Source organism: Buteo buteo, chromosome 7, assembly GCF_964188355.1.
Source record: "Buteo buteo chromosome 7, bButBut1.hap1.1, whole genome shotgun sequence".
NCBI classification, from domain to species: domain Eukaryota; kingdom Metazoa; phylum Chordata; class Aves; order Accipitriformes; family Accipitridae; genus Buteo; species Buteo buteo.
The window spans coordinates 37,847,043-37,870,568 of record NC_134177.1 but is presented as its reverse complement, the minus strand read 5'-3'; the positions used below and the strand labels follow the sequence as shown (position 1 = coordinate 37,870,568).

The window sequence follows — 23,526 nt, the reverse complement described above, 5'->3', positions numbered from 1 at the left end:
CTTGGCAGGCCAGCAGTGTTTGAAGGGAATAAACAGTGAGGTTGATTAGACATGGAGAGCAAAGGTAATAAAATGTTAGCACAATAAAGTTTGAGTTGAGCTTGAAACGTTGAAACACCAGTCAAAGAACATCTCACAGTTTACCTGCGCACTGTTGCTTCTGAGTTGACTTGGTAGATTAACCCTCTGGGCTGTTCTCAAGAAAACTTTGCTCTTAACCACATGCCGTGCAGTTAGATTACAGTGTTTTGCAGCTCATGGGTTCAGTATTCAGAGATCTTTATTCCTGGGCTTCCTAAATTGTATTGGGGTTATTGCCCCTCATACTTGCTTTTGGGGTTCACCTACAGAAAGTGCTATTTCTCTACAATGTTACAAGGTCTGGTTAAAACACAAAATGAATGTGAGAAGTTTTGGAGAAATAGACTTCATTTGCTGTAATGAAAAAAAGAGCAACTGTTGGTAGTTGCAGTGCTGCTGTTTGGACATTTCAGAAGATTTTGCACCTTTGACTAGTGAAGACTAATATTAGATAATTGGACAGGAGAAAGGAGGTATTTAATTCTATCATGAGTAGCTGCAGAGTGACAAAGGCACATGCACTCAGAAGACTGGAAAGGAGGTATAGATGCTTGAGAGAGAAATCTGTCTCACGTGATAAGGACTTTCAGTATTTTACATAACATTGATGAGATCCAGATGTTTGATAGCTGTGAGTTGGAGAGACTTCCTGTATGTCTTGATTGAGTCAGAGATCAGGTACCCCAAGTGGCCTGAGAAGCAGGGTCAATAATGTGCTGTGCTCTTAATTTCATGAAAACAGGAAAACAAAGTGGAAAACAAAATAATTGTAGCCAGGGGGAGGAATGAAAAGTGTCTGGTAAAATGCTTGATAGAAATTGATAAACTTTGGGAAGGGAGGTTGCATTTCAAAAATATTTCTGAAGCAACTATTTCAGGTTAAAAATATCTTTGCTGAAAGGAACTGACATTGTGGGAAGAGATTTTTACTGACAACATTTTTTTGCTTTCTTAGATATTTTATCAGACTCTCAGAAGCTTCAAGTTGTGTCTTGCAGTTGTGTCATACCATTTTAGTGGGAAAAAAAAAGTCCCCTTAGTTGTTGTCTTACTATGACAGTGATGGAAGGTGTGATACTTTTTCCCCATTTTGACATGCTGTTGAACACAGGTTTTGCCAGCCTGTAGCATGCTTAGAGTTGCTGTGTGTTTTCCATTTTATTTCCCTACAGAGTACTGTGTGGCATGTTGACGGGAATAGGGATGTGCTTAGTATCTGAGCATCTGTATTGGGTTTGTGTGGCAAGGTTTTGGTAGTGGCGGGGCTACAGGAGCGGCTTCTGTGAGAAGCTGCTAGAAGCTTCCCTTATGTCTGGCAGAGCCAATGCCAGCCAGCTCCAAGACAGACCCGCCGCTGGCCAAGGCCGAGCCCATCAGCGATGGTGGTAGCGCCTCTGGGATAACAGATTTAAGAGGGAAAAAATCCCTCTGCAATTGCAGGTGGAGAGAAGAGTGAGAATATGTGAAACAACTCTACAGACCCCAAGGTTAGTGAAGAAGGAGGGGAGGAGATGCTCCATGTGCTGGAGCAGAGATTCCCCTGCAGCCCGTGGTGAAGACCACGGTGAGGCAGGCTGTCCCCCTGCAGCCCAGGGAGGTCCATGGGGGAGCAGATCTCCACCTGCAGCCCGGGGAGGACCCCACGCTAGAGCAGGTGGATGTCCAAAGGAGGCTGTGACCCTGTGGGAAGCCCACGCTGGAGCAGGTTTTCTGGCAGGACTTGTGACCCCGTGGGGGACCCACCCTGGAGCAGTCTGTGCCTGAAGGACTGCAGCCCATGGAAGGGACCCACGCTGGAGCAGTTTTTGAAGAACTGCAGCCCATGGGAAGGACTCACATCAGAGAAGTTCATGGAGAACTGTCTCCCATGGGAGGGACCCCACGCTGGATCAGGGGAAGAGTGAGGAGTCCTGCCCCTGGAGGAGGAAGGAACGGCAGAGACAACGTGTGATAAACTGACCCCAACCCCCATTCCCCGTCCCCCTGTGCTGCTGGGGAGGAGGGTGGGTAGGCAGAGAATTTGGGAGTGAAGCTGTGCCCTGGGAAGAAGGGAGGGGTGGCGGGAAGGTGTTTTAAGATGTGGTTTTACTTCTCATTACCTTAGTCTGGTTTGACTGGTAATAAGTTAATTTTACCCAAGTCAAGTCTGTTTTGCCTGTGATGGTAGTTGGTTGTTGAGTGATGTCTCCCTGTCCTTATCTCAACCCACGAGCCTTTTGTTATATTTTGTCTCCCCTGTCCAGCTGAGGAGGGGAATGATAGAGTGGCTGCGTGGTGCTTAGTTGCTGGCTGGGGTTAAACCACAACAGCATCATTTTGTGTGCACTGTGCAGGTTGCCTCTACTATAGTGGATGTTATTTGGAGCATGTCCCTAAGGAGCAGAGAATGGGGTAAATTGAAGACACTGTGGACAGACTGGAGAAGTTTTCAGAATTGTTATTTAATTGGGATGGTGTTTCCCATGTGTCAGAAGGTGTATATATAGGAATAGAAGGAAACCACCACTTATCTGTGTGCTTATGGGAAAACTAAACTGCTTTGCAGAGAGTGATTACCAAAACCAGAGTATCAGCTTAGCTTTGTGGTAGTTCTTCAACTTTGCTACGTAGGCATGAAATGTGTGACAAAAGAATGTTTTTACAGTAATTGAATCCAAGGGGTAATAATGCTGACAATCTGATTAAAAATCATGCCGGTTACCTGATAACACCTCTGAATTTTGAAATATCTCTGTAGCTTGACATGCCAATTTGCTCATAAAATACAAAAGTAGCTAAAAAAACCAGTGTGCTGATCAAAATGTGAGCCAGTTCATGATTTTTTTTTTTTTTAGTTGCCTCTTCTCTGTGTATCCACCATTCCAAATAAACATGCCTGTATTGTGGTGTATTTGATTATTAATCCTGTAGTGTTTCCATTGGAGGAAGAGGGGCACAGAAGTAGTTGCTTGAAAAGATCTGCATGGAGTATTTGGCCAGCGATTGTGGGGTTTGGTAACTGAGGAACATGAAGCCTTGACAACTTAATGGCTCATATAGAAACACTCTTGTGAGCATGCTAACAAGCACAGGGAGACCAGGCTGGGTGGGAGCAGCTTCTCCTAAAATTGTAGCAACAACCAATATCAGAACAGTATTACTTATATACTTCTATATGGTTGCTTTGTAATATGGTATGACATTCTTTCTGGCTGTTCTCTCTCTGACATAAACCAGCCTGAGTTGTAGAGGAGATCTTTGCTGAGTCTGCTTCAAAGCTTGATGAACTGAAGGGATCTCAACTCTGTTACGGTTTCCTCTGGGTTACAATCTGGAGTCACACAGATGCCTTTCCAAACCCTTGTCCCAGGACTGTCCATATGTGTTCACCAGCTCTGTTGAGTAAAGCAGGGTTTCCCCTTTAGGCCAGTAAATTCTAACTCAGATTTTCCTGACTTATTGGTAATGCTGCTGTTAATCCACTGCTCTGTATGTACGTCAACAAAAAATGCAGACGCTGTTTGTGCTGGAATTCAAAAGAGCTTCATCTGGCTATACATCTGCAGTTAAAGGGAGAAATATTACAAGGTTGAAGTGACACAGGAATAGAAAATGTTGAGTTCAAGACATGCTTATCAGCTAAGAAGCTGTGTACTGCGGGATAGCAGTAAAACGGTGGCAGAAACAATTATATAGATTATCCACAACGATGTTATTTCAAAATAGAAACAGGTTAATTGATGTAGGTGATATGCCAGGTAAGTTGAATGAAGAGTTTATGTGTAGATGCAAGGCAGCATGCCAAAACGCCCTTTCCCCTCTAAACAAGGTCTTATTCTTGCCCACATCTGAAGCATGCTGTCCTACTGATATCCATGAAATTACATTAAAAAATATAAGCTTAAACATGGCCACCAAAGTTGTGTACATTGGTCTGAGAATGAATATTTAAAGCCCTTTCGATACAGACTCAAAATTCAATCCTCTGTCTTGTCTGATATAATAATTTTTTGACAACTGAAAATGTAATAGCTTGAATGGCCTCATTTTTTGACCTCTGTAGTTACTAGATTCAAGTCTTTGGTGTAAGAAATAAGCTGCAAGTATACTTGCTTATTAACTTGCTCTTAAAAGGCCAGCTAGCATCTGGTACCATCTACAAAAGAGTTGCGGCATTTTCCTAGAAGTATTGAGATAGTACAAAAAGCTGTGAAAACATGTGCTCTCTGTCACAGACAGAAAATTAGATGTTAAAATTCTGCCTTTTAATACAGCTCTCCATGGAACACACGATTGGATTTGGATAACTTCTGTCTTGCAGCCTGTATCTTCCTTCAGAAATAGGATTTATGGGGATGTTTTGCAACATCAGGACTTGGGAGAAGTACTGGATGAAGGTAGAGGATGGCATGATGCCTCCTGACCCAGATATTTGTACAGATTTGTGCCAAAACAACTTCATGTACTTGCTGTAAGCTTGATCAAGCTTCACTAATTAAGCTTCTCAGCGCCCAGATTTAGGTAACTATCAACAGCGGTTGCAAACTGACTTTACCCCTGATGGTAGTGAGAGCTGCCAACTGAGCCATCAAAGAGAAACCATTTTTTGGAAGTTACTTTAGCCTGGTTTATGTTTTTTTTAAACGATTTAACATCTGCACAAGTTTTGGAGGTAATCTTAAACATTTTATTCTACCTTTTTTCTTCCCGTATGTATCGATATACTTTTAAGGTATAGCCTGTACTGTACTCCACAGGCACCTGTACGCAAGTGAGCAGTAAAAGCACACTGCATATTTCATTTAGTGGTAACATAGATTTTACAAGAGATTCTCTGTTTCATTTGTAGTCTGACGTGTCCTTCTCTTTTCTTTGCAGAGAAATGGAATGCACGAATTACAGACTTGAGAAAGCAAGTTGAAGAGCTGTTTGAAAAAAAATACGGTATGTTACACTCCTTTCCAAACAATTGCCTCTACTCCTTTGACACCATAAATCACAGCTCTTTGGCATGCATCTTGTTGTTGGCTCAGGAGCACACCAGTACTGATAGCACCAAAGGGCTAAATATTATTAGAAGACCTAAAACTGGGGAAAGAGCTTTATTGATGAGCAGAGTAATTTCAAAATGGGGTGCCTGTGTTTGGCACCGAAGTGCAAAACTTGATTTTATTTTTCAGTTGTGCTCAGTTTCCTGGGGCTCCAGTGTGCTCATGTCTGGAGCCACCCACATTTGAGAGAGCTGGCCTTTTTTCCTGTAATTACACTGAGTCCTTCAGTGAGATGATCTTTTAAAATGGCTCTGGGGAGAGGCTACCACTGACTGATTGTTCCTTTCTGATTATGATTGACTTGCAGTGAAGCAACAATTATATGTTAATGGTTCTTGGAGAGAAAAAGAAGCACATGTGTTAGACTTTGGAATTTGTCTCCAGATGTTGCACCTAGACATATTTTGTGTCCACATATCGCAGACTAAAACAGCATCAGCAAAATTTCACAATAAATGGTAGTGCTCCTCTGCCATGAAAAGTGGAAGTGCTTTCAGAATGGACCTTGTGATGTCAGAGTTACTACGTGTTTTGGGTGTGACTATCATCTGACATTTAAACAGCCCACTGAAAGGAACTCACACCAAGTAAAAAACCAGTTTAGAATCTGATTCACAGTGTTTTAATTGCTCTAGAAAGGAGCATCATTCTTAGTGAATTGCTTTAATTTTGGGTTTGGTGTTTGCACATAGCCAGCCTAAAAATCTCCTGTTGAGTCTGTTGAATACAGAGCTATTCCTGACTTTCCATAGCAGGCCAGATGGTATTAATTATCCCCTTTTTCCCTGTGGATGACAACATTTCATTGATTCACAAACCAATTCTCCATTTCAGATTCCATTTTTTTCTATCAATATGGGCACGCAATTTCCCATTTACTGAAATGAGTTATGGAGGTCCAGAATTCCCAGAATGTGCCTCAGATTTGTTGGCTTCTGGAGCTCCAAAGTGTTTTAGCAATGTCAGTCATTGTCATCCGTGACAACTGACATGTCTGAAAATATATTTATTTTTGTGTCTACATGTAAACTAAATGGAATTACTTTTTATAGTGGTAAATACAAGGTAGTGGCTCACAAATACAGACTCATTTATAAAAATGAAACCTATATTCAATAGGATTGCTATGCAAAACCACATAAGCTTCCAAATCTAAGAAGCCTCACTGCAGACTGTGATGCTGATTGTGTTCTTTGGCTGTCTGAAGAGTATTTGCTAAAACATTTGCTGATTTAAGAGAAATACTCTCACTTGTAAAAACTTACCTGTTGTTAGTTACTTGCTTAAAGAAATGGGATTTTTGTTATTCTGAAGCTGTTCTTACTTGATGCTGTGTAGTGATCTAGATTTTAGTGATGTTCCTGATCTTTTTTCTGGCGGCTAACTGTGGTTCACAAACTCTCACTTCCATCTGAGGCTCATCTGCTGGATTTGTTACACTTTTCACCACTTGCCACAACAGCCTCCAGGGCTGAGAATAATTTTTTTAATTTCTTGGAAAAGGTATATGACTGCAATAAAAATCTACTTTAATGAAGGACTGGTGTGATACACAACAGCTCTTTTGGTGATTGTCCTGCAGCTCCTTTGACACAGGTTTGAATAGGGTTTCTTTAGTCTATTTGCTAAGAGTCATCTTCAGGTTCATGTCTCTCCGTATGTATCTATTCTCTGTCTCTAGTTTTGGCTATCTTTTATTTGGCAGTTAAAACCAAGTCTAGTTGAAACACAGTTCTCACAGTTTTCTAAAATTTTGATATTCGGTTCTCATCAGAATATAAGACTAAGATACATACAGTATTTTTAAAGCTTCTCTGTTTTGTGATAAACATACCTAGAACTGTTCTACTTCCAAGTGGTTGAAAGAGTATGTTACCCAAATGCCTTTAAAACCTAAATTGTTTTATTGCTTTTAAGAATTTGTGAGTTAATGTAAGCATTTGGTATACACTGACGTCTGAACCACTGGCCGCTTTCACATTAGGTTAAGTTGCTTGGAAAGGTGCCCTTGAGTAGTTTTGCTTTCAGAAACCCTGCCACAAAATCACTGTACTCTAATTTGGCCTTAGCTTGGCCTTTCTCTCCCCAAGTAATTTTTTGCATCTAATTTCCATAGCAAAACAACAGAATGTACCAAACTATTTGCAGGCCAGTCAGATGGTAATAGAGAATTCTTGTTGCATGGCCTGCAAAATTAACATGCCCTTGTGAGTATAAAGCAATTAGCCCTCTTGGCATTTGCAAACCATCATGCCATTCTCCGGTATTTGCCAGCCTGATAGGTGTATTGACGTGATTATGGTCCTCATAGCTTAAAGAAATACATTGAGGTTATTTTCCAGCAGTGAGTGAATCTGTTATTTGCTTTTCATTTGCTTCAAAGATTTCATTAGTAGGGCCATGGTTTTTCTGGCGGTGTTAGAAGTGTATTATTTATTTCATTAGTGATTCCTTGGATTTCTAAAATACAACGAAGCTTTAGGAATTCACTCAAAAGAAGGGATGTCTGCCCCTTCTCCAAGGCATTAATGACTCTTGTAACCCAATAATAGTAACAAATAATAATAATCAGAGCTAATGAACTGAAACATGCTTGGTTTATAATTAAGTCTAGATAATTTCATCTTTCAAAATGTGCTATTAAACAAACCCAAAATACTGTGAAACTTCACTGTAACAGGTGCAGTCTGTTATTAAATGTTTACAGAGTAAAGGGAAAAGAGGAGAATCTGCATATGTATGCATTTCTGCAGCTTGTTTACTGTGAATTAGAGTGATTTTGCTATAAAACAGAAACAACCCCCCCCAAATATGAATGCTTGCATGTTTAAATGTGCTGAGGGGGTTATTGCCTGTCTGCTAATTTTAATGTTTTTCAGAGTGATATCAAACAGATAATTTGAGTAGAGCCACAAGCTAGTCTAATTTTTTTATTCTCCTTTTTTCTTAAAGCTCAAGCTATAAAAGCAAAAGGTCCAGTGTCTATCCCATACCCACTCTTCCAGTCACATGTGGAAGACTTATATGTGGAAGGGCTGCCAGAAGGAATTCCCTTCAGGCGGCCATCCACATATGGCATTCCCCGTCTTGAGAGGATACTTCTAGCAAAGGAGCGGATCCGGTTTGTGATTAAAAAGTAAGGAATTTTGCATTTTTGTTCCTTTATTACTCGTTGTTTTCTGCTGGCTCCACTCTGCTTTATTTTATCTTCAAGAACTTCCAAACTGATTTCTACCAATGTATTCTTTTGCAGTACAATGAGTAATATTTAGTTGATGTTCACTCTGATAAATTCAGCTTATCAGATCACCAGAGCACCGCAGTGGGTGGCTGAGATCTGGACAGATCTCTTCAATATTATGGACTTCTTGTCATGGGCAGATCTCTTTGTACTATTTTAATCTCTGCGACTGTAATACATGTTGAAAGCCATTGACTTGGGGGTATTTTATGCTATCTGAGGATCTCAGCCTAAATTTCAGCTTGTGCTTTTATATTTTTCTTGCTGGAATGCTGTATCAAGGTGTCTACAGCTGTATCTGTGTATAGCATCTCCCAGGGCAGGCTTGAGGCCAAAATAGCTACTAGTTCCTGTGATACAGTTGGATGTGTGTCCTTGGTGTGTCTGGAGGTAGATCAGATAGTATACATGACAGGAGACCTTAGATGTACATAGAAAACTTGAGGGCTCAGTTGCCTGCCGTAACTAGCCTAACAGGGTATCATCTGCCTTTAAAGTGAGGACTTGAGACTCATGAGATGTTCTGGAGTCCTTTCTTTCTCTTTTTCTCCTTTCTTGCCTTGGTGTCTTTCCTAGAAGAATCGTGACATTATTTTCTGCAAAGACAGGTAGGATTGGAAGGGAGCCTGAACCGAGCCTGAATTCAGGATATGCAGGGAGAGATGCCAGCATCTGTGGATGCCGAGTGCTGGATCTCAGAGCTGCAGAGCATTTTGAGATCCAGTACTGTGGGTATGACTGTGACAGGCTGATATGAAACTTTGGTAGTGGGTGGATATTTACCTTTTATAGTTTGGTGCTTCGCTTCAAACAGATGTGATGTGATGTTTCACACCATAGATGGGCATTTACAGTTTAAATGAAGCTTCTGTGAGTAACTGCTAATGTTTCACTATTGTTCGGCGGTGTAGGACCTAATCCAAGAGTTTTTGAAGTGAATAGGAATCTGCTGATTGCAGTGGTTAGGCTCAGAATTGGTGGTAGTGACAGCCCATGCCTCTGTGCGTGCTGCCTTTAGTACAGATGCTAGTTTCTCAAATCTGAGAGGTAGATGTTCAGGTTCTGACTTCCGAACACTTGCAGATAACCAGAAAAGAGGAAGAAGTGTAGATCTACCTTTTGTCTCACTTAAAATCAGGCACTGTGCATAGATTTTAATATTTATGCAATGCTGGCACTTGCTCTTGCCAAATTTGTCTTAGTTGTTAACAGTAATTAATTTATGCTGTTCATCGGGTTTGGAACATGTGGTAAGCAGAGCAGATCAAAAACCAGTTCTGCTCTGTGAGAAATGTCAGAATTTTAAAATTTTTTATTGTTCTAATATGGATAAAACTAGATGTGTTTGAGAAACAGAAATGTCTGCTTTGAGGTTTTAATTTTTAAAGGTTAAATTTTTTATTTGGATCTTTGTTTCTGATGGAGTGTGTCTTAGACCTCAGAGATATTTTTAATGTAATCTGTATGTTACCATGGGATGTTATGGCTCGGGTGGATATGGGTATCAGGCATGGAAAATGTTTTTGTCAGTAGGGTTCCAACCAGCTCTCATAATACTTTGGTGTTAATTGGAATTTAATGTTGGGGATTGTGATGTCCCCTGTTATTTTTTTTTCTGATCCTTCAGTGGTAATTTAAGGCTGTAACTGTCAGCTGTAACTTCTGGTTTATCAAAGTGTATATCACACGTGTATCTTAAATCTTTTAGGCATGAGCTTTTGAATTCAACACGAGAAGATGTGCCACTGGACAAACCAGTTGCAGGAGGTAGGTCTTCGAATGAGTGAGTTGTAGAAGTACAGTATGATTTCCTATTTGTCAGTCTTAGTGGTGGCTACCATTTGCTTTTACTAATAACACATTGCAAATAATTCCTCTTGGCTTGAATTTTCTTTTAGCTACAAAGTGACAGCAATTTTCCACTGGCTATCCAAGCCAGTGCTACTAACGCTTACCAACTGATTTGATTCAGCTGGCCAGAAAGAAAAACAATGAGCTAAGTGTTAGTCTGTTGAGATACAGAGAAGAGGCAGTAGTTTCCATAGTTGATAGAGTTTACTGGGTAGGGAACTATCTATAGCATGGAATAATTTTATGTATGGAATTTGCCAAAATTAGATTAACTGAAATGCAGTGATGAACATACTGTTTATAGTGGCAATTATTGTTGTAGAATCTGACTTGCTCAGATGATGGGACTCCATTTTCACATAGTAGTACAAAGAGAATGCATTCTAACCACTTTTGCCATGAGGAATACTTTTCAGCAGATGCATGTTCTTACATGTTTTGTCTCCATTGAGCACTCATCTAAAGGTAAAAAAATGACCACGTAAAAACAAGACTACAAGAACAGACTTTCTTTACAATTGCACCCATGAACTTATTTCCCCTCAAGTTGGGAGAAAAACATTTAGTATGGAAAAATCAAGTTTTGAAAGAATTGAGCCTTTGCATGGGCACTAGTTGGTAAATTACTTTCCTGGACTTGTTTTTCTGTTCAGTTGCATTCTACTGTCTTTTGGGCTTCAGGGCAATTTTTTTAATTGTCCAGTTAAGGCAAGCATTGAAAGCTTGTATGCCTGAACCAATGGTAGCAAACAAATAGCTCCCAACCCCAAAATGCTAACTGGCAAACTCGGCCTGGTTGAACTGTGAATTTTAAGTAATGCCAGAGAAATTCTTAGTTCAGACAGTGACACAAGCATATAAATGGTAGTATCTGCACTACTGCAGCACCATTATGTTGTATTATATACTCATAGTCTGCTGTAAAAAGTATATCAAAGACTGTACTTAAGTGAACATTAAGGATCTAAATTAAGCAAAGAAATTATGTCATAAGGATGTCACTTTAACATGTGTGTGGGAATTAAACTTTTCCTGCCGTATAAGTTAACCTAGTGTCTTGAGTCTTAATAACCTACTGTTCCTTCGAGCACCAAATTTGCCTACAAAAATAGTAGGTAGGCTAATGACTGAGTCTTAAACTTAACTGTACTCTTATGTGGGTTTTTAAATTAGCCCTTTTCTCTGTTGTTTTTGTCATATTTAATATGGTTATACTGATTATGAAGACAAAGCAGGTACATTGCATATCCCATAAAACCCCTGTAGCTAAAAAAACTTTTTATGGCACATTGTTAGGAACAGTCACTTGTCTTCACTAACTCGTAATGATGGTATATTCATGTGTGACCTCGGCATTATTTCTGATAGAAGAGAAGGTCTGTGAAAGCTGTTGATAACTTCTCAGGGAACACAGATCAGAAGACAGCAGCTGTCTGAGCCTCCTTTCCCTCAGTTTTCTCTTCTCCCTGTTTGGATTCCCTCTTTCCCAGTAGCTAATCATCTCCTCTGCTGCTCCACATGTCTGCTGCTGTCTCAGGAGAGAGAGATGTGTAGTGCCAGCCTCTGCTCTCAGCTCCTTGTGGCTCCATGTCCAACGTCCTACTCTGTCCATAGCCCCTGCTAGCTTGTGCCTGCAGCAGGAGAGGAATGGGATGAGCACAGAAGTTGTATTTTGACTGGCAGAAAAAAGACCATTTGCATTTGCATTCTTGTAGGAGATAGGCTGGTCAGGAAGGTTTTATGAAATGGCCTCAGCCCTGAAGCCCTTAGAAGGCTGGTATTTTCAGCAAGACAAACCAGTCAGGCAGTGATGGTTTGGCTCAGGAAATGGCTGGAGAAGTGTGATCAGGTGCCTATGAAGATAGCCCAACCTGGTGCAATGCAGTTATGGAGCAGAAGTTGTTGCTTGCACATGTTGACTAAACCCACAGCATGGCAGCTGTCTGGTATCTTGTTCGAGACTGATGAGCTTCCACTTATTGGTCACACAGACATATTCGGAAGAAAAAAAGTGATTTGTATGATATGTGCTTTGATCCCTGCCACCCGACACTGAGGGGACAGACAGGTTCTTTTGGGGATCCTTGGCAGAATGATGACAGCACTAAATCATAGTTACAATTAAAGCTTTATTTTTTTAACAGGATATTATAATTAGTATAGCATAGAATTTATGATTAGAATGGCACAGGATTTCTAGAAGCAGAATCAGTGTAGCACAATTTATAAGTAGTATAATAAAGAATTTATAATACAACTTAACCTGTGCTTTCTAATCACCTAGACCCTCTGCAGGTCAGGTCAGATCTTAATACATGGCTTGCTGTATCAATACAATAATCATAATCTAGACTCAAAAATGATAATACATATTCTCACTCAATCCTCGGAGGAAGCTGAGGATGGTGGAGGTGTCCCTGGCCACTGGAGGGTCACAGTTCTCTGTCCAGCAGAAGCTGCTGTCCAAGTTCCCCCCTTAGGACTTGTAACTGCGTGATTTTATGGACAGCGCTCCGTGTGCTGTTGTTACATTCCCTTGTTCCATGCTGGGGACATCACCACCACTGGGCTGGCCAGGCGCCTGGGACCTTCAAGGCCGTTGAGGAAGGGAGTAATCAGCCTGGCACCCAGGAGCCTTGAGGCTGGTAGGGAGAGGAAGAAGGTATCTGTTTGTCTCCTTGGTTCACAGGACCTTCAGGGCCTGAGAATGAAGGGAAAGGAAATGAATGCGTGACCTGCTCGGTCACAGAGAATGGCTGTTTACCTTACAAAATGACATTAGTTATGCTAACCACATTACCAGGGTTTGGGAGCAGGGGGTACCGGTTACAATCCCAAATAACGAGCACACATGACAAAACAGAAACAAAAGCTCTTACCATTCCAGCTACCAAATAGGACAGCACTAATGTCATCGTTGTGCTCTGTTGTTCTGCTGGAGGAGCAGAACTCGCACTTATTACTATCTTCAGGTACAAAACTTTGTCTCACGAACTCCAAAGTTGCCTGTGTATCAGCCAAGTGATAAAATGATGGAAAAACTGTATTTAATCTTGTCCTATTGACCAGGATATGCTAATCTACATAGCTGCCACATGTTGGGTTCTGTGTCTCAATTATAATTTAACTCATATCTTAGGTAGTGTCAAGGAGACATTTTGGAGAGTTGGAACTAAACTGCTTGTCATCTCAAGAAGAATGACAAAATCCCTATAGTCATTTGATGTAGTTATTAATCACCATTTAAAAAGTATTGTCTATGAACAGTGGGAGAAATGGGTACTGCAAGTTCAACATGAGTATACTGCTGTGTGCACCTATTGTTAAGGCTTGCTTTGGGGTTGTTAGTGCTTAGTGAAAATTCCTTGAAAGCAAGTTTTCATCCCATATGCACACCAAATTCTGCACTGAATATCAAGATAATTTTTTAGAAAATGAAACTGGCAAAAAACTAATCCCATCTCCAAATGGGATCTACAGATTGGAGGCTGATGATGAAAGCATTGCAGTTCTTCATGCCAGTACAGGTGTGGGTTTTTTGTAGCAAGTGCAGTGTCACTGGTTCAGTGGATTTTTGTACAGTTTTTAACATTCTGTCATTTTTTTATAATTAATTTTCCTAGTTCCAAGTTGAATCCATACTTCTGCATGGTATTTTCTGGGTTACCTGAAAATGCAGGATGGTTATACATGCTATAAACTGAATGACTGAAAATATAACCAAAATAATTAGGGAATGTTGGTTTTGTTCTGTGTCATTCTCAAATACAGTGAAAGAGGAGTGGTATGCCAGAATCACCAAACTGAGGAAGATGGTAGATCAACTCTTCTGTAAAAAGTTTGGTGAGTACAGGTTTGGGGTTTTTTTTTCTTTTATGGCTTTGTATTTCTTGAAGGTTGCTTTCATTATTTCCTTTGAACGTCCACATGAATGAGACCTTTGATCGGTTTTTTTCAAATATTTAAAATCCTGGCAGTTGAGCAAAAAAGAACGTATTACTCTACTGCTTATATGACAAGGAGAATTCATAGTTAAAAAAAATGTGTAAGTCTTATATGCACAGCTCATCTAATTTCTCTCGGTTCCTTCCTATTTGGATTTTTTTTCCTTTGATGGTGAATAAAACAACCATTTACGTATTTATATCCATTGCAGTATCATTAAAATTAGTAGTAGAACGTTTCTGGGTGAATTGTTATGTTCTCTCCAATATAAAAACCAGTCAACTTCATAAGAGCTAGAATAAAATGTTTCATGATGCTCTATAATAGATTAAAAACTTTGGATGAAACCACTGTATTATGCCCCAGTGAGGAGCCCAGTAATCTTCAGTCTAGCATTGTCACTGCCCAATAGCAACATGATACAGTATGGTAAATTTTTATGGTTTTGATGTGCTGAGACTTGGACTTTGTTGAGTTTAGATATCCTGCATTGTCCCAGGTTCGAAGATCACGATTGCAACAGGCTGAGGAATTGGTAGCTTAGCTAGCTTTTAATAAAGGTTGATGGCTCAAGAGTCCAGTTACTGGATGTATTTTGTTCTAACAGCTGAGGCCTTGGGGAGCGCTGAACCAAAAGCTGTTCCATACCAGAAATTTGAGGCCCATCCTACTGACCTCTATGTTGAAGGGCTGCCAGAGAACATCCCTTTTAGGAGTCCCTCCTGGTACGGAATCCCTCGCCTTGAAAAAATAATTCAAGTGGGCAACAGAATAAAATTTGTGATCAGAAGGTAAGAGTTTGTTTTAATGTCTAAACATGTTTTTTTTTAAAGAAAGAGGCCAAACAAACACCCTTTGTGTAATCAAGCACTTGGTTTCTTTAAGTCATGAAACATTCAGTCTCTAGTTACCAAATAGGTAGATTAAATATTCTGCATTATAAAGTGGGTATTTGCAATCCGAACAAGACTTCCAAAATATCTTTGTAGCATGTTCACAAGTTTGAAATACATAATAGAAAAATTCAAACTTTCCAGTTCATGTCACTACTACTAAGTAGTAGTATTTCATTTATATCAAGAATGGGCGCATTATTTGTTTTCTGGTTGCAGGCCAGAGCTGCTAACTCTCACTTCAACCGAAGTTATTCAGCCCAGGTCGAACACCCCAGGTAAGACAGCTGCTGTCTCCAAGTGGGAATGGAAGGGTTTGGTGGGGAAACACATTTGGATCAATGCAACATTTTTCAAGAAGTAACCTTTTTGTGATGAGTGTGCTGACATGCTCTTCATGAGGTCTGAAAAGAATAAATTGATAATTATGAACATAGGTGGCTTTCTGGATTGTGGTGCAGTCCAGCTGCCTTTGAATAACTAGAATGGGTCACCTTCACAGCCCGGGAGAACTGGAGTTACTATCCTGGCCTGAATCAAAGCTCTGGAGCCCGTTAGCATTTCACAGCTGACTCTGTTGGCCTTTTTTCAGGCCTCTGTTGGTAAGGAATTGTAATGACTTCTTGAAAGCATGAAGTGCCTTTAGCACAGGCAAGAATCAGACTGGGTTTTATTTCTGAATGCTCTGAAGTGGAGTGTGTTGGCACTTCCTTGCTACAGAATTGCATGTTCCAGACCTTGTTAGGTTTTTTTAGGAGCATGAATCTGCTTGCAGGAATAACACAAACCTCAGCTTTAGGAATTGTAGAGCTCACTGCAGGGGGAAAAAAAGGGAAAGAATATGATTTAATAATCATGTAATCAGTAGTTGTCTTATGTCATAACAATGTATTGTGGATTTTGTTTGGATTTTAGGAAAAGGCTCATATACAGCAAGAGGGTAGCTCACTAGAAAAGACTGTGTTAAATGTGGAGCAGAAGGAAAAGGCAGCATTGTGTTTATTTTTTTCTTTGTTTTTTGTTTTATTGCCAAAACTCTGATTGTCATCAGATTTGACAATACAACTGGCAATTTGACAATGAAGTAATAAGAGCAGCTGCCAATGATAGCAGTAAAAAACCTGCTAATAAAATCCTCTTTCTGAAAGAACTAACATGCAGTGGTCATGATTCTTAAAACTCAGACTGTTTGAATGTTCAGAATAACATTTATTTTTTTTACTAGTTATTTTGCTGTATTTTTCACTAACTTGTAGGTGAGTCTGGTATTATGAGTGCCTACAAAGCTCACCAGGGTCCAGGATTTGATGTCAGACAGGCAAACACAGCAAATGTTCTCTTGGGGTTAGAGCCTATTGAAAACCGTTTTCTCAGGCAAAAGCCGAGGATCTTCTTACTGTAGATGCAAACTTTATGTTGCTAAAGAATATTAGACCTTTTTTAAAGCAAAATACTATTCTGTTACAAAGTAGTAATCCTGTGCCCTCAACAGTCTGCATTTTAATTTTTTAAAGTAAATTAGTCACTCTAATTCCTTTGCCAGTAAGACTACAACACGTGATTAAGTATAAACACAGGTGCAGGTGTTAAATACCTGTGAAATCTCTCAAATAAGTAGCCCAGATTGCAAAAAATATTAATGCATCTTGCCTTGAAAATATAAGAAGCTAGAAATAAACAAGGTCAGGTAATTTGTTAGTCAAAAATATGATTCAGAAACAAAAAAATTCTGTATAGCTTCTTTCATGTATGCTCTCCACAACTCTGAATGGGTTTAGCTCAGTGCAGTTAATTGTTATTTGTGGGTTGTGATGAAAAGTGATGAATTAGGATGTTGTTTGTCAGAAAAGAAGTGCTTTTTATTGCTGCTAGTGTCCTTTGCTTTCTTCTCTACCTAAGCTACAAATTGTCTGCTCTGGCTAGGACTCCTGTAATTGGCTTTTATTTACAATAGAGAACAGGACTGAAGATGATTTATTTTTTTTTATGCTAATCAAAATGTTTAGCAAAGCATTCTTTAAATCCTCATCTTCTGTTCTAAAGAGTGTTATTCTTATGCACTCTGATTAATTAATTCCAACTTTGTAAGAGCCACTAGAATAATTGCTTCCTGCATCTAAAGGCTCTGAAGAACAAGTTCTCCTGCTTGGGCCAATGTTTGAAATTTTTAACTACATTTAAACAGATTTTCTGTTATGTAGAGGGAATTATGTGTATCATTTAAGCTGCCATTAATAATCATTACTCATTGTGTGTCCTTGTCTACTCAGATGTGATTGTGTTGAAAGAAATCTGTTCAATGTACCTCTTTATCTAGGACTGGGTGATACTCTGACATATATCCATTTCTGGTTTTCAGTGAAAGAAGATTGGAACGTCAGGATCACAAAGCTAAGAAAGCAAGTAGAAGAGATATTTAATATGAAGTTTGGTAAGTTAAATGTTAAATGAACTTTTATAATGCTGCTGCATTTTAAAACTCATCTGTAAAAAGAGTTTTAAATTTTACTGTACTTATTTAAACATCAGAAATGTACTAGGACAGATATGGAAATCTTGACTCCTCTTACCTACTTTTTACTGACTCTTCCTGATAACTGACATAAATGACTTTATAACAACATCCTAGGCCATAGTTTTTCCAGTTGTGTGACAACTGGAGATGATGATGTGTGCACAAAAAGCTTTTGGATGAAAACAGTTCTCAGAAGAACATATTAGGCACTGCAGGCTTAGATGTTATCTGTAACAAGATGGACCAAGTCCCCATTTGCAGTTATTCTACAGAAAATAATAGAAAATCTATTTAAATATTTCTCTTGGGTTTTTTAATTATCTCTTGAGTAGCAGAGCTTCTGTAGCCAAGCTTCTTAAAATCACTTGAGATAAAATACCACCCATTTGAGTATGTAAATTATCATTAAATCTTTATTTTCAGCCCAAGCTCTGGGGCTTTCAGAGGCAGTGAAAGTTCCGTATCCTGTATTTGAATCAAACCCTGAGTACCTGTACGTCGAAGGCTTGCCAGAAGGAATCCCCTTCCGGAGTCCCACGTGGTTTGGAATTCCACGCCTTGAAAGAATTGTCCGTGGGAGTGGCAAAATCAAATTTGTTGTTAAAAAGTATGTTTGTAATTCCGTTATTTTTACTTCTGATTTTGAAGTTATTTGATTTTCTTCCCAGCAACTCTAGGCTTTAAATGCTACCTAATTCTGTTTGCATGAAACGGAAAGAACATTTTACATGTATGTTTTATCTCATAAAAGGATATACCTTCCTTATTAAATTTATATAGATGTATAGATTGTGTGTTTCGTGCATCAAGGATCTAGGGGAAAAAAATGGCCTTGTACTTGGAAGCTTTTTTCCTTCTTTTTTTTTTCCCTTCTTTTTCTTCATTTTTTTTGCTTGAAATAAACCCAGAAGAAAATTGCAGAGTAGAAAATGCAGCTTATATTTTCTAACTTTTTGTGGTTATAGTAGATGGAGAGTCATCTATGCTTCTGGAAGAATTTTATTATAGAGAGCTGGTGATATGTAAATTGGAACTCAAATGAATTCCAAGAAATTTGTAACATTTTGCTGTATTATTTTTCTTGCTCGTGTAATTGATTGGATTGTGTTCTGTTCAACTTCTAGGCCTGAGCTTGTTACTTCCTATTTGCCTCCAGCACTGGCTAGTAAAATAAACACTAAAGGTAAACAATTAAGTATTAATTGCTGCCATCAATTCATAAATATTTACTGCTCCCTTAGCAGACTGAGACATCTTTGTGGTTGAAAAATATGGGTGTTGCAAACAAAAGGTATTATTTAAGTTGGTCTAGCATAGTAGCCTCTAAATCTGCTATTATTTGAAAAACTTACTCAAAACAAATTTATCAACTTTTTTTTTACTTAAGACTATTCTGATACAGAAAACAGAATTTACTGAATTTTGACAACTTTTATTTTGCTATTAATGGCCTAAACCATATTTAACTTACAGCTGTGAACTGAAGTACATAACAATGAAGTTTTGTAAGGAAAGAATAAAAAAGCAAGTCTTTTAAGTTTGTCTATAAAAAAATCAGAAGTTAATATTTTTTGCTGTTTAGATAATAAAAAGCACCAAAGCTGTCCCTCACACTTAGAAACAATGAAGTCTTCTGTTCTGAGTTAGTGGAGTGAAAATTTAGGTGTGATACCTGCCTTTTTCAAGAGTACCAAACCTACTTTTTAAGGGTGTGAGCGTCACTGTATTGTTCAGATTTTACAATGCAGTCTGTACTTAGTACAGACACAAGTGATTCTTCAGTCTGTTGGAATTTTCAGAATACAGCTGTTTTTTCATTAGCTGTGCAGGATATACAGTATAGAGGGTTTGTGCATTATACCTTGTATTATATTGACTTCCAGCAATGAGTCCAAAGAGTTCAAAAAGGTCACGAAGTCCTGCAGGCAATTCAAAGGTCCCAGAAATTGAAGTTACTGTTGAAGAAGGTATGGAAGAAATATCATTGAATATTCTTCTAATGTTCTTCTATTCTTTTAAAGTTTTCTGTTGTTCTCAGTTTTCATAGCCCATAATTAACTTATACATGCACCTCATATAGCAAGCTCAGTTTCATTTCAGGGCTTCAGATACACTTTAATATAGAAATGGGTTTATTTTTTGTTTCTGAATAGTACTGGATTCTGTGCAGATGATGGTTATGTAAAATGCTGGAGTTTCACAACTTGCTTGGGCCTTTTATTCCAAGCAGCGATCTGGGAACTGATGTAGTCCTGAGCAGAGGAATGACAGATGTGATCAGTAGTATCAAATGCTTAAATATAACCCTAGAACTTCTTATCAGTTTTTTTATTCTACTCTTGATTCAGAAGTTAAGTTTTCTCTAGTCATCAAGTTTGATGTGTTGTTCTCTTCATATGATGGCTTGCTTCTGCTCTCTGTATGTATATATGTAATGTCTTTTTACAGGTCCTAATAAACCACAAACAACAGATGTTCGAACTAATTCTCAAACCAATGGGTCCAATATGAGTTTCAAGCCACGAGGAAGAGAGTTTTCTTTTGGTAAATGTTGTGGGAATTAGCACACATGCATTCTATTAACGTTGGTATTGAAAATTCTGGTGATTACATATCAGAGATATTTTGAATTCGTGTTTTATTCTACAGTCGGTGAATGACTGAAGTTCTTGTTTTCATGTACATTCAGTTCATCATGTAGAATAATCTGCATCGGATGAATCCTGGGTGGTGTATGGAGAATGCTTTACAAATGCAGCACAGGTCCATTAGATCTTATTAATTTGGGTTCAGAATCAGTCCCTTTAGACTTTTGCTGCTCTGTTATTTCACAGTGCTGCAGACCCTTGAAGGACTTGTCCGGTGCACAGTACCACCAGAGTGCATAAACCCAGCTGAGATCTGATATTGTGCATAAGCTTAATAAGCGTTCCACAAACTTGGAATATGGAGCATCACTGTGCAGAGTTAGCCAAGTGGTATGTAGGAGCTAGGAAGCATTTGAACTAACATTAGTAAGCCATGATCTATCAGAGCTGATTTTGCAAGATAGCCATTATAGACCTCTCCAGTTCTGGAAAATCAGTAAAGGAAAAGGCAGACAGGACTGGAAACCATGTAGTTGTGTTCATGAGCATTGGGCTGGAGCTTCTTAGCCATGGAGGACCAGGCCTGTCTGTGCAGTCCTCTAGCACAGAAATCTTTGCATTGAAAGCAGGGTCAATTTGCAACCCAGATAAATTCCTCGTAGTCAAGTGAGATGAATTACTATATTCAGAGTAACTATAAGCAGTTCCCAAGTCTCATGAAACCTTTGTTTAGCATCCTTACATTCTGAGTTTATTTGGTTTATTGTATTTGTCCCTCGTGCTTTCTTTTTAGCCATATGGTCATAAAACATGAAACAAAGTAATCCTCTACTCCTGCTGAGCCAGTTTCGAATGAATATAAGATACTGATTTGGTATGACTGCTCCTTTTGGCATGGGCAGTATTCATATTCAGAGTTGTGTACAGTTTTCTTGGACTTGCTTGTTATTGTTAGACCTAGGCTTTTTTTAAAAAAAAGTCTGCAACTTTTTTAAACTTTCAACGGAGTTTTTAATTTTGTAGACCAGCTTCGGACCACTTAACTGCAGCCACAAGTAAACCAGTTTAGGAATTGCTGCTGATTGCTGTCAGAAACAAAATGCCTAGCTAGATGGACATTTACTCTTACCCACTGAAGTTGAAACTGTGGTAGAGTTTATAGTTCTCAAGAGAGAGACATGTGTTCTGGGGCTATGTCACTAAACATGTTAAGAACTTTCTGTCACTGTTTTGGGTGCTGGTTCAGATGAGTAAATTTTATACTGCCTGATACTGTAAATTTGGATCACTCAGATTAATTTCAACTTTAATCACCTCTGCTTTATCTAGTAGCAGTATTTTTCAAAGCTTTAGGGAAATGAGGGTTGATGTGGATATAGGTTTAGACTGTGGCAGAATGTTTCAGTGGCATTTGCAGAATGAAAGCCATTTTGCACAATTTACTGTCATAGTAAATTGGTTATCAAGCATAATCATTTATTAAGCATTTATTAAAATATTCTTCAAGGACTGATTCATTCTGTGAGTGTTGATTTAATTCTTCCAATTTCCTCCTGGCAGAGGCGTGGAATGCCAAAATAACTGACTTAAAGCAGAAAGTTGAAAATCTTTTTAATGAAAAATGTGGTAAGTTTATTGATCCTTTTTTGCTGAGCTGTCTTTCTTACAAACATGCAGTTAGATGTATGAGAGATACATTCACATGTTTATTCCAAAGGTTCTGCAATCCTTATGTACTCCAGGCAACCTCTCATTTGTGTTCATTCTCATGTAGGTTGCTTGCAATTCTGTGTTGCATTTCCACTAGTTATTTTATTTGGGTTTGGAAATGGAGAAGTTGTGGCTGGATTACTACTTCTCTAATGACCCAGAGACATAGTGACTCCACATCCTGGCACATCTTTTTAAGCTTTCTGCACTGCTTATGAATGGGACTTTGTATGACTTAAGCCTCCATATGACTCAATACGTTATGGATGGTATCTGGAGAGACGTGCTCCATCGTGTCCCAGCACTTCTTCTAGTGCTGTTTGGAAGCTAATGACTTTTGGAAGTAATAACTTCTCATTAGTCTTCTGAGTGTGGTTTTTGGAACAAGAGCACTAATCTCACCTGCCCTTAGTGCTATTCTATAGCAGAGACAGAATGCATTGCCTGTAACAAAGTGGAGTACAAATGGGATAGTCTTGCATGCAGACCAAACCAGTGGCCTGAGCTGACTGCAAATTATTAATTTTCAACCGCAAATTATGATCAGATTTATTGCAACAGAATGACTTATGTTTGAGACTGTTAATGTTCTTCCTGCCTACTCATAGCTGTCACCAAAAAAGGCAAAGCCTGCTGGTTTCACCTAATCTAGTATGTATGTGCCAACTATTATATAGCGTTTATACCTGAGGTTTTCCTTTTTATATACACATCAGTTATCTAGCTGGTAGCTTATTTGCTCTGTTGCATTTCAGGGGAAGCGCTGGGGCTGACCGAACCAGTGAAGGTGCCGTTTGCATTATTTGAATCCTTCCCAGAGGTTTTCTATGTGGAAGGACTACCTGAGGGGGTGCCATTCCGCCGACCTTCTACTTTTGGAATTCCAAGACTAGAGAAGATCCTGAGAAACAAATCTAAGATAAAATTCATTATTAAAAAGTAAGACTCCCATATGTCTTTGATAATCTATTCTATGAGAATTGAAATGTAGACCAAAAAATGAAATTGTGTTGCTGAGTTGCTAAATTAGTCTGTAAAATACACACTGGAATATTTTTAGTAAATGAGGAAATGGTCAGAAAGCTATTCTAGAGGTGGAGCAAGATAGAGTAATCTCTTTGTTCTGAAAGACACTCACAACCTGTTTTAGGAGGAACAGAAAGTCCAGATTTCTTAGCCCATTTCGGTTACCACGTCACTGGTTTAGTTCCTACTGTATGGAGTGCTTACGGGTTACTCTTAGAACTTGCTTTGTACTAAGAGCTGAGAAGTGGAGATTCATATATTGGGGGTTGTAAGAATTTATTTTTCTTGTCTAGAATAGGTTTAGATACCCATGTGCCAGTGTAGAAACAGTGGCAAGAGAAGTTGCGGAGCCTCTCTGCCATTTCATTCTTGGCTGGCTGGCTGGCTGAGAGGATATCGCTTGATTTCTGTCTTTAATATATTAATACTAGAAAATTGCATTTTCTTTAATGTTGATAAATGTAATTTTATTATTGAACATGAAATGTTCAATCTGTTTGCAGGCCTGAGATGTTTGAAGCAGCTGTTAAGGAAAATTCTGCTAGAAGCCCCCAAAGTGAGTTTTGCAACTGCTTAATGTTCTAGATAACAGTCTCTTTCAAGGATTAAATACAAATCAGGAGAGCTGCATGGTGTTAACAAATTC

At 38.9% G+C, this 23,526-nt stretch overlaps 1 protein-coding gene across 8 annotated transcripts in view; it reads left to right on the top strand.

Annotated features, from left to right (window-relative positions):
• GTF2I (general transcription factor IIi) overlaps window positions 1–23,526 on the top strand; it is a 79,653-nt gene that overhangs the window by 43,152 nt on the left and 12,975 nt on the right. For 7 of the 8 annotated variants that reach the window (XM_075032449.1, XM_075032447.1, XM_075032448.1 and 4 more), the window contains 14 exons: window positions 4,939–5,004; window positions 8,064–8,247; window positions 10,061–10,119; window positions 13,975–14,046; window positions 14,756–14,939; window positions 15,261–15,319; window positions 17,401–17,472; window positions 17,980–18,163; window positions 18,681–18,739; window positions 19,440–19,523; window positions 20,005–20,100; window positions 21,705–21,770; window positions 22,610–22,793; window positions 23,384–23,436. In XM_075032449.1, the coding sequence (XP_074888550.1) occupies window positions 4,939–5,004; window positions 8,064–8,247; window positions 10,061–10,119; window positions 13,975–14,046; window positions 14,756–14,939; window positions 15,261–15,319; window positions 17,401–17,472; window positions 17,980–18,163; window positions 18,681–18,739; window positions 19,440–19,523; window positions 20,005–20,100; window positions 21,705–21,770; window positions 22,610–22,793; window positions 23,384–23,436 (1,422 nt within the window). The remainder of the gene's footprint in view (window positions 1–4,938; window positions 5,005–8,063; window positions 8,248–10,060; window positions 10,120–13,974; window positions 14,047–14,755; window positions 14,940–15,260; window positions 15,320–17,400; window positions 17,473–17,979; window positions 18,164–18,680; window positions 18,740–19,439; window positions 19,524–20,004; window positions 20,101–21,704; window positions 21,771–22,609; window positions 22,794–23,383; window positions 23,437–23,526) is intronic. The other variant, XM_075032451.1, reaches the window with a different exon arrangement.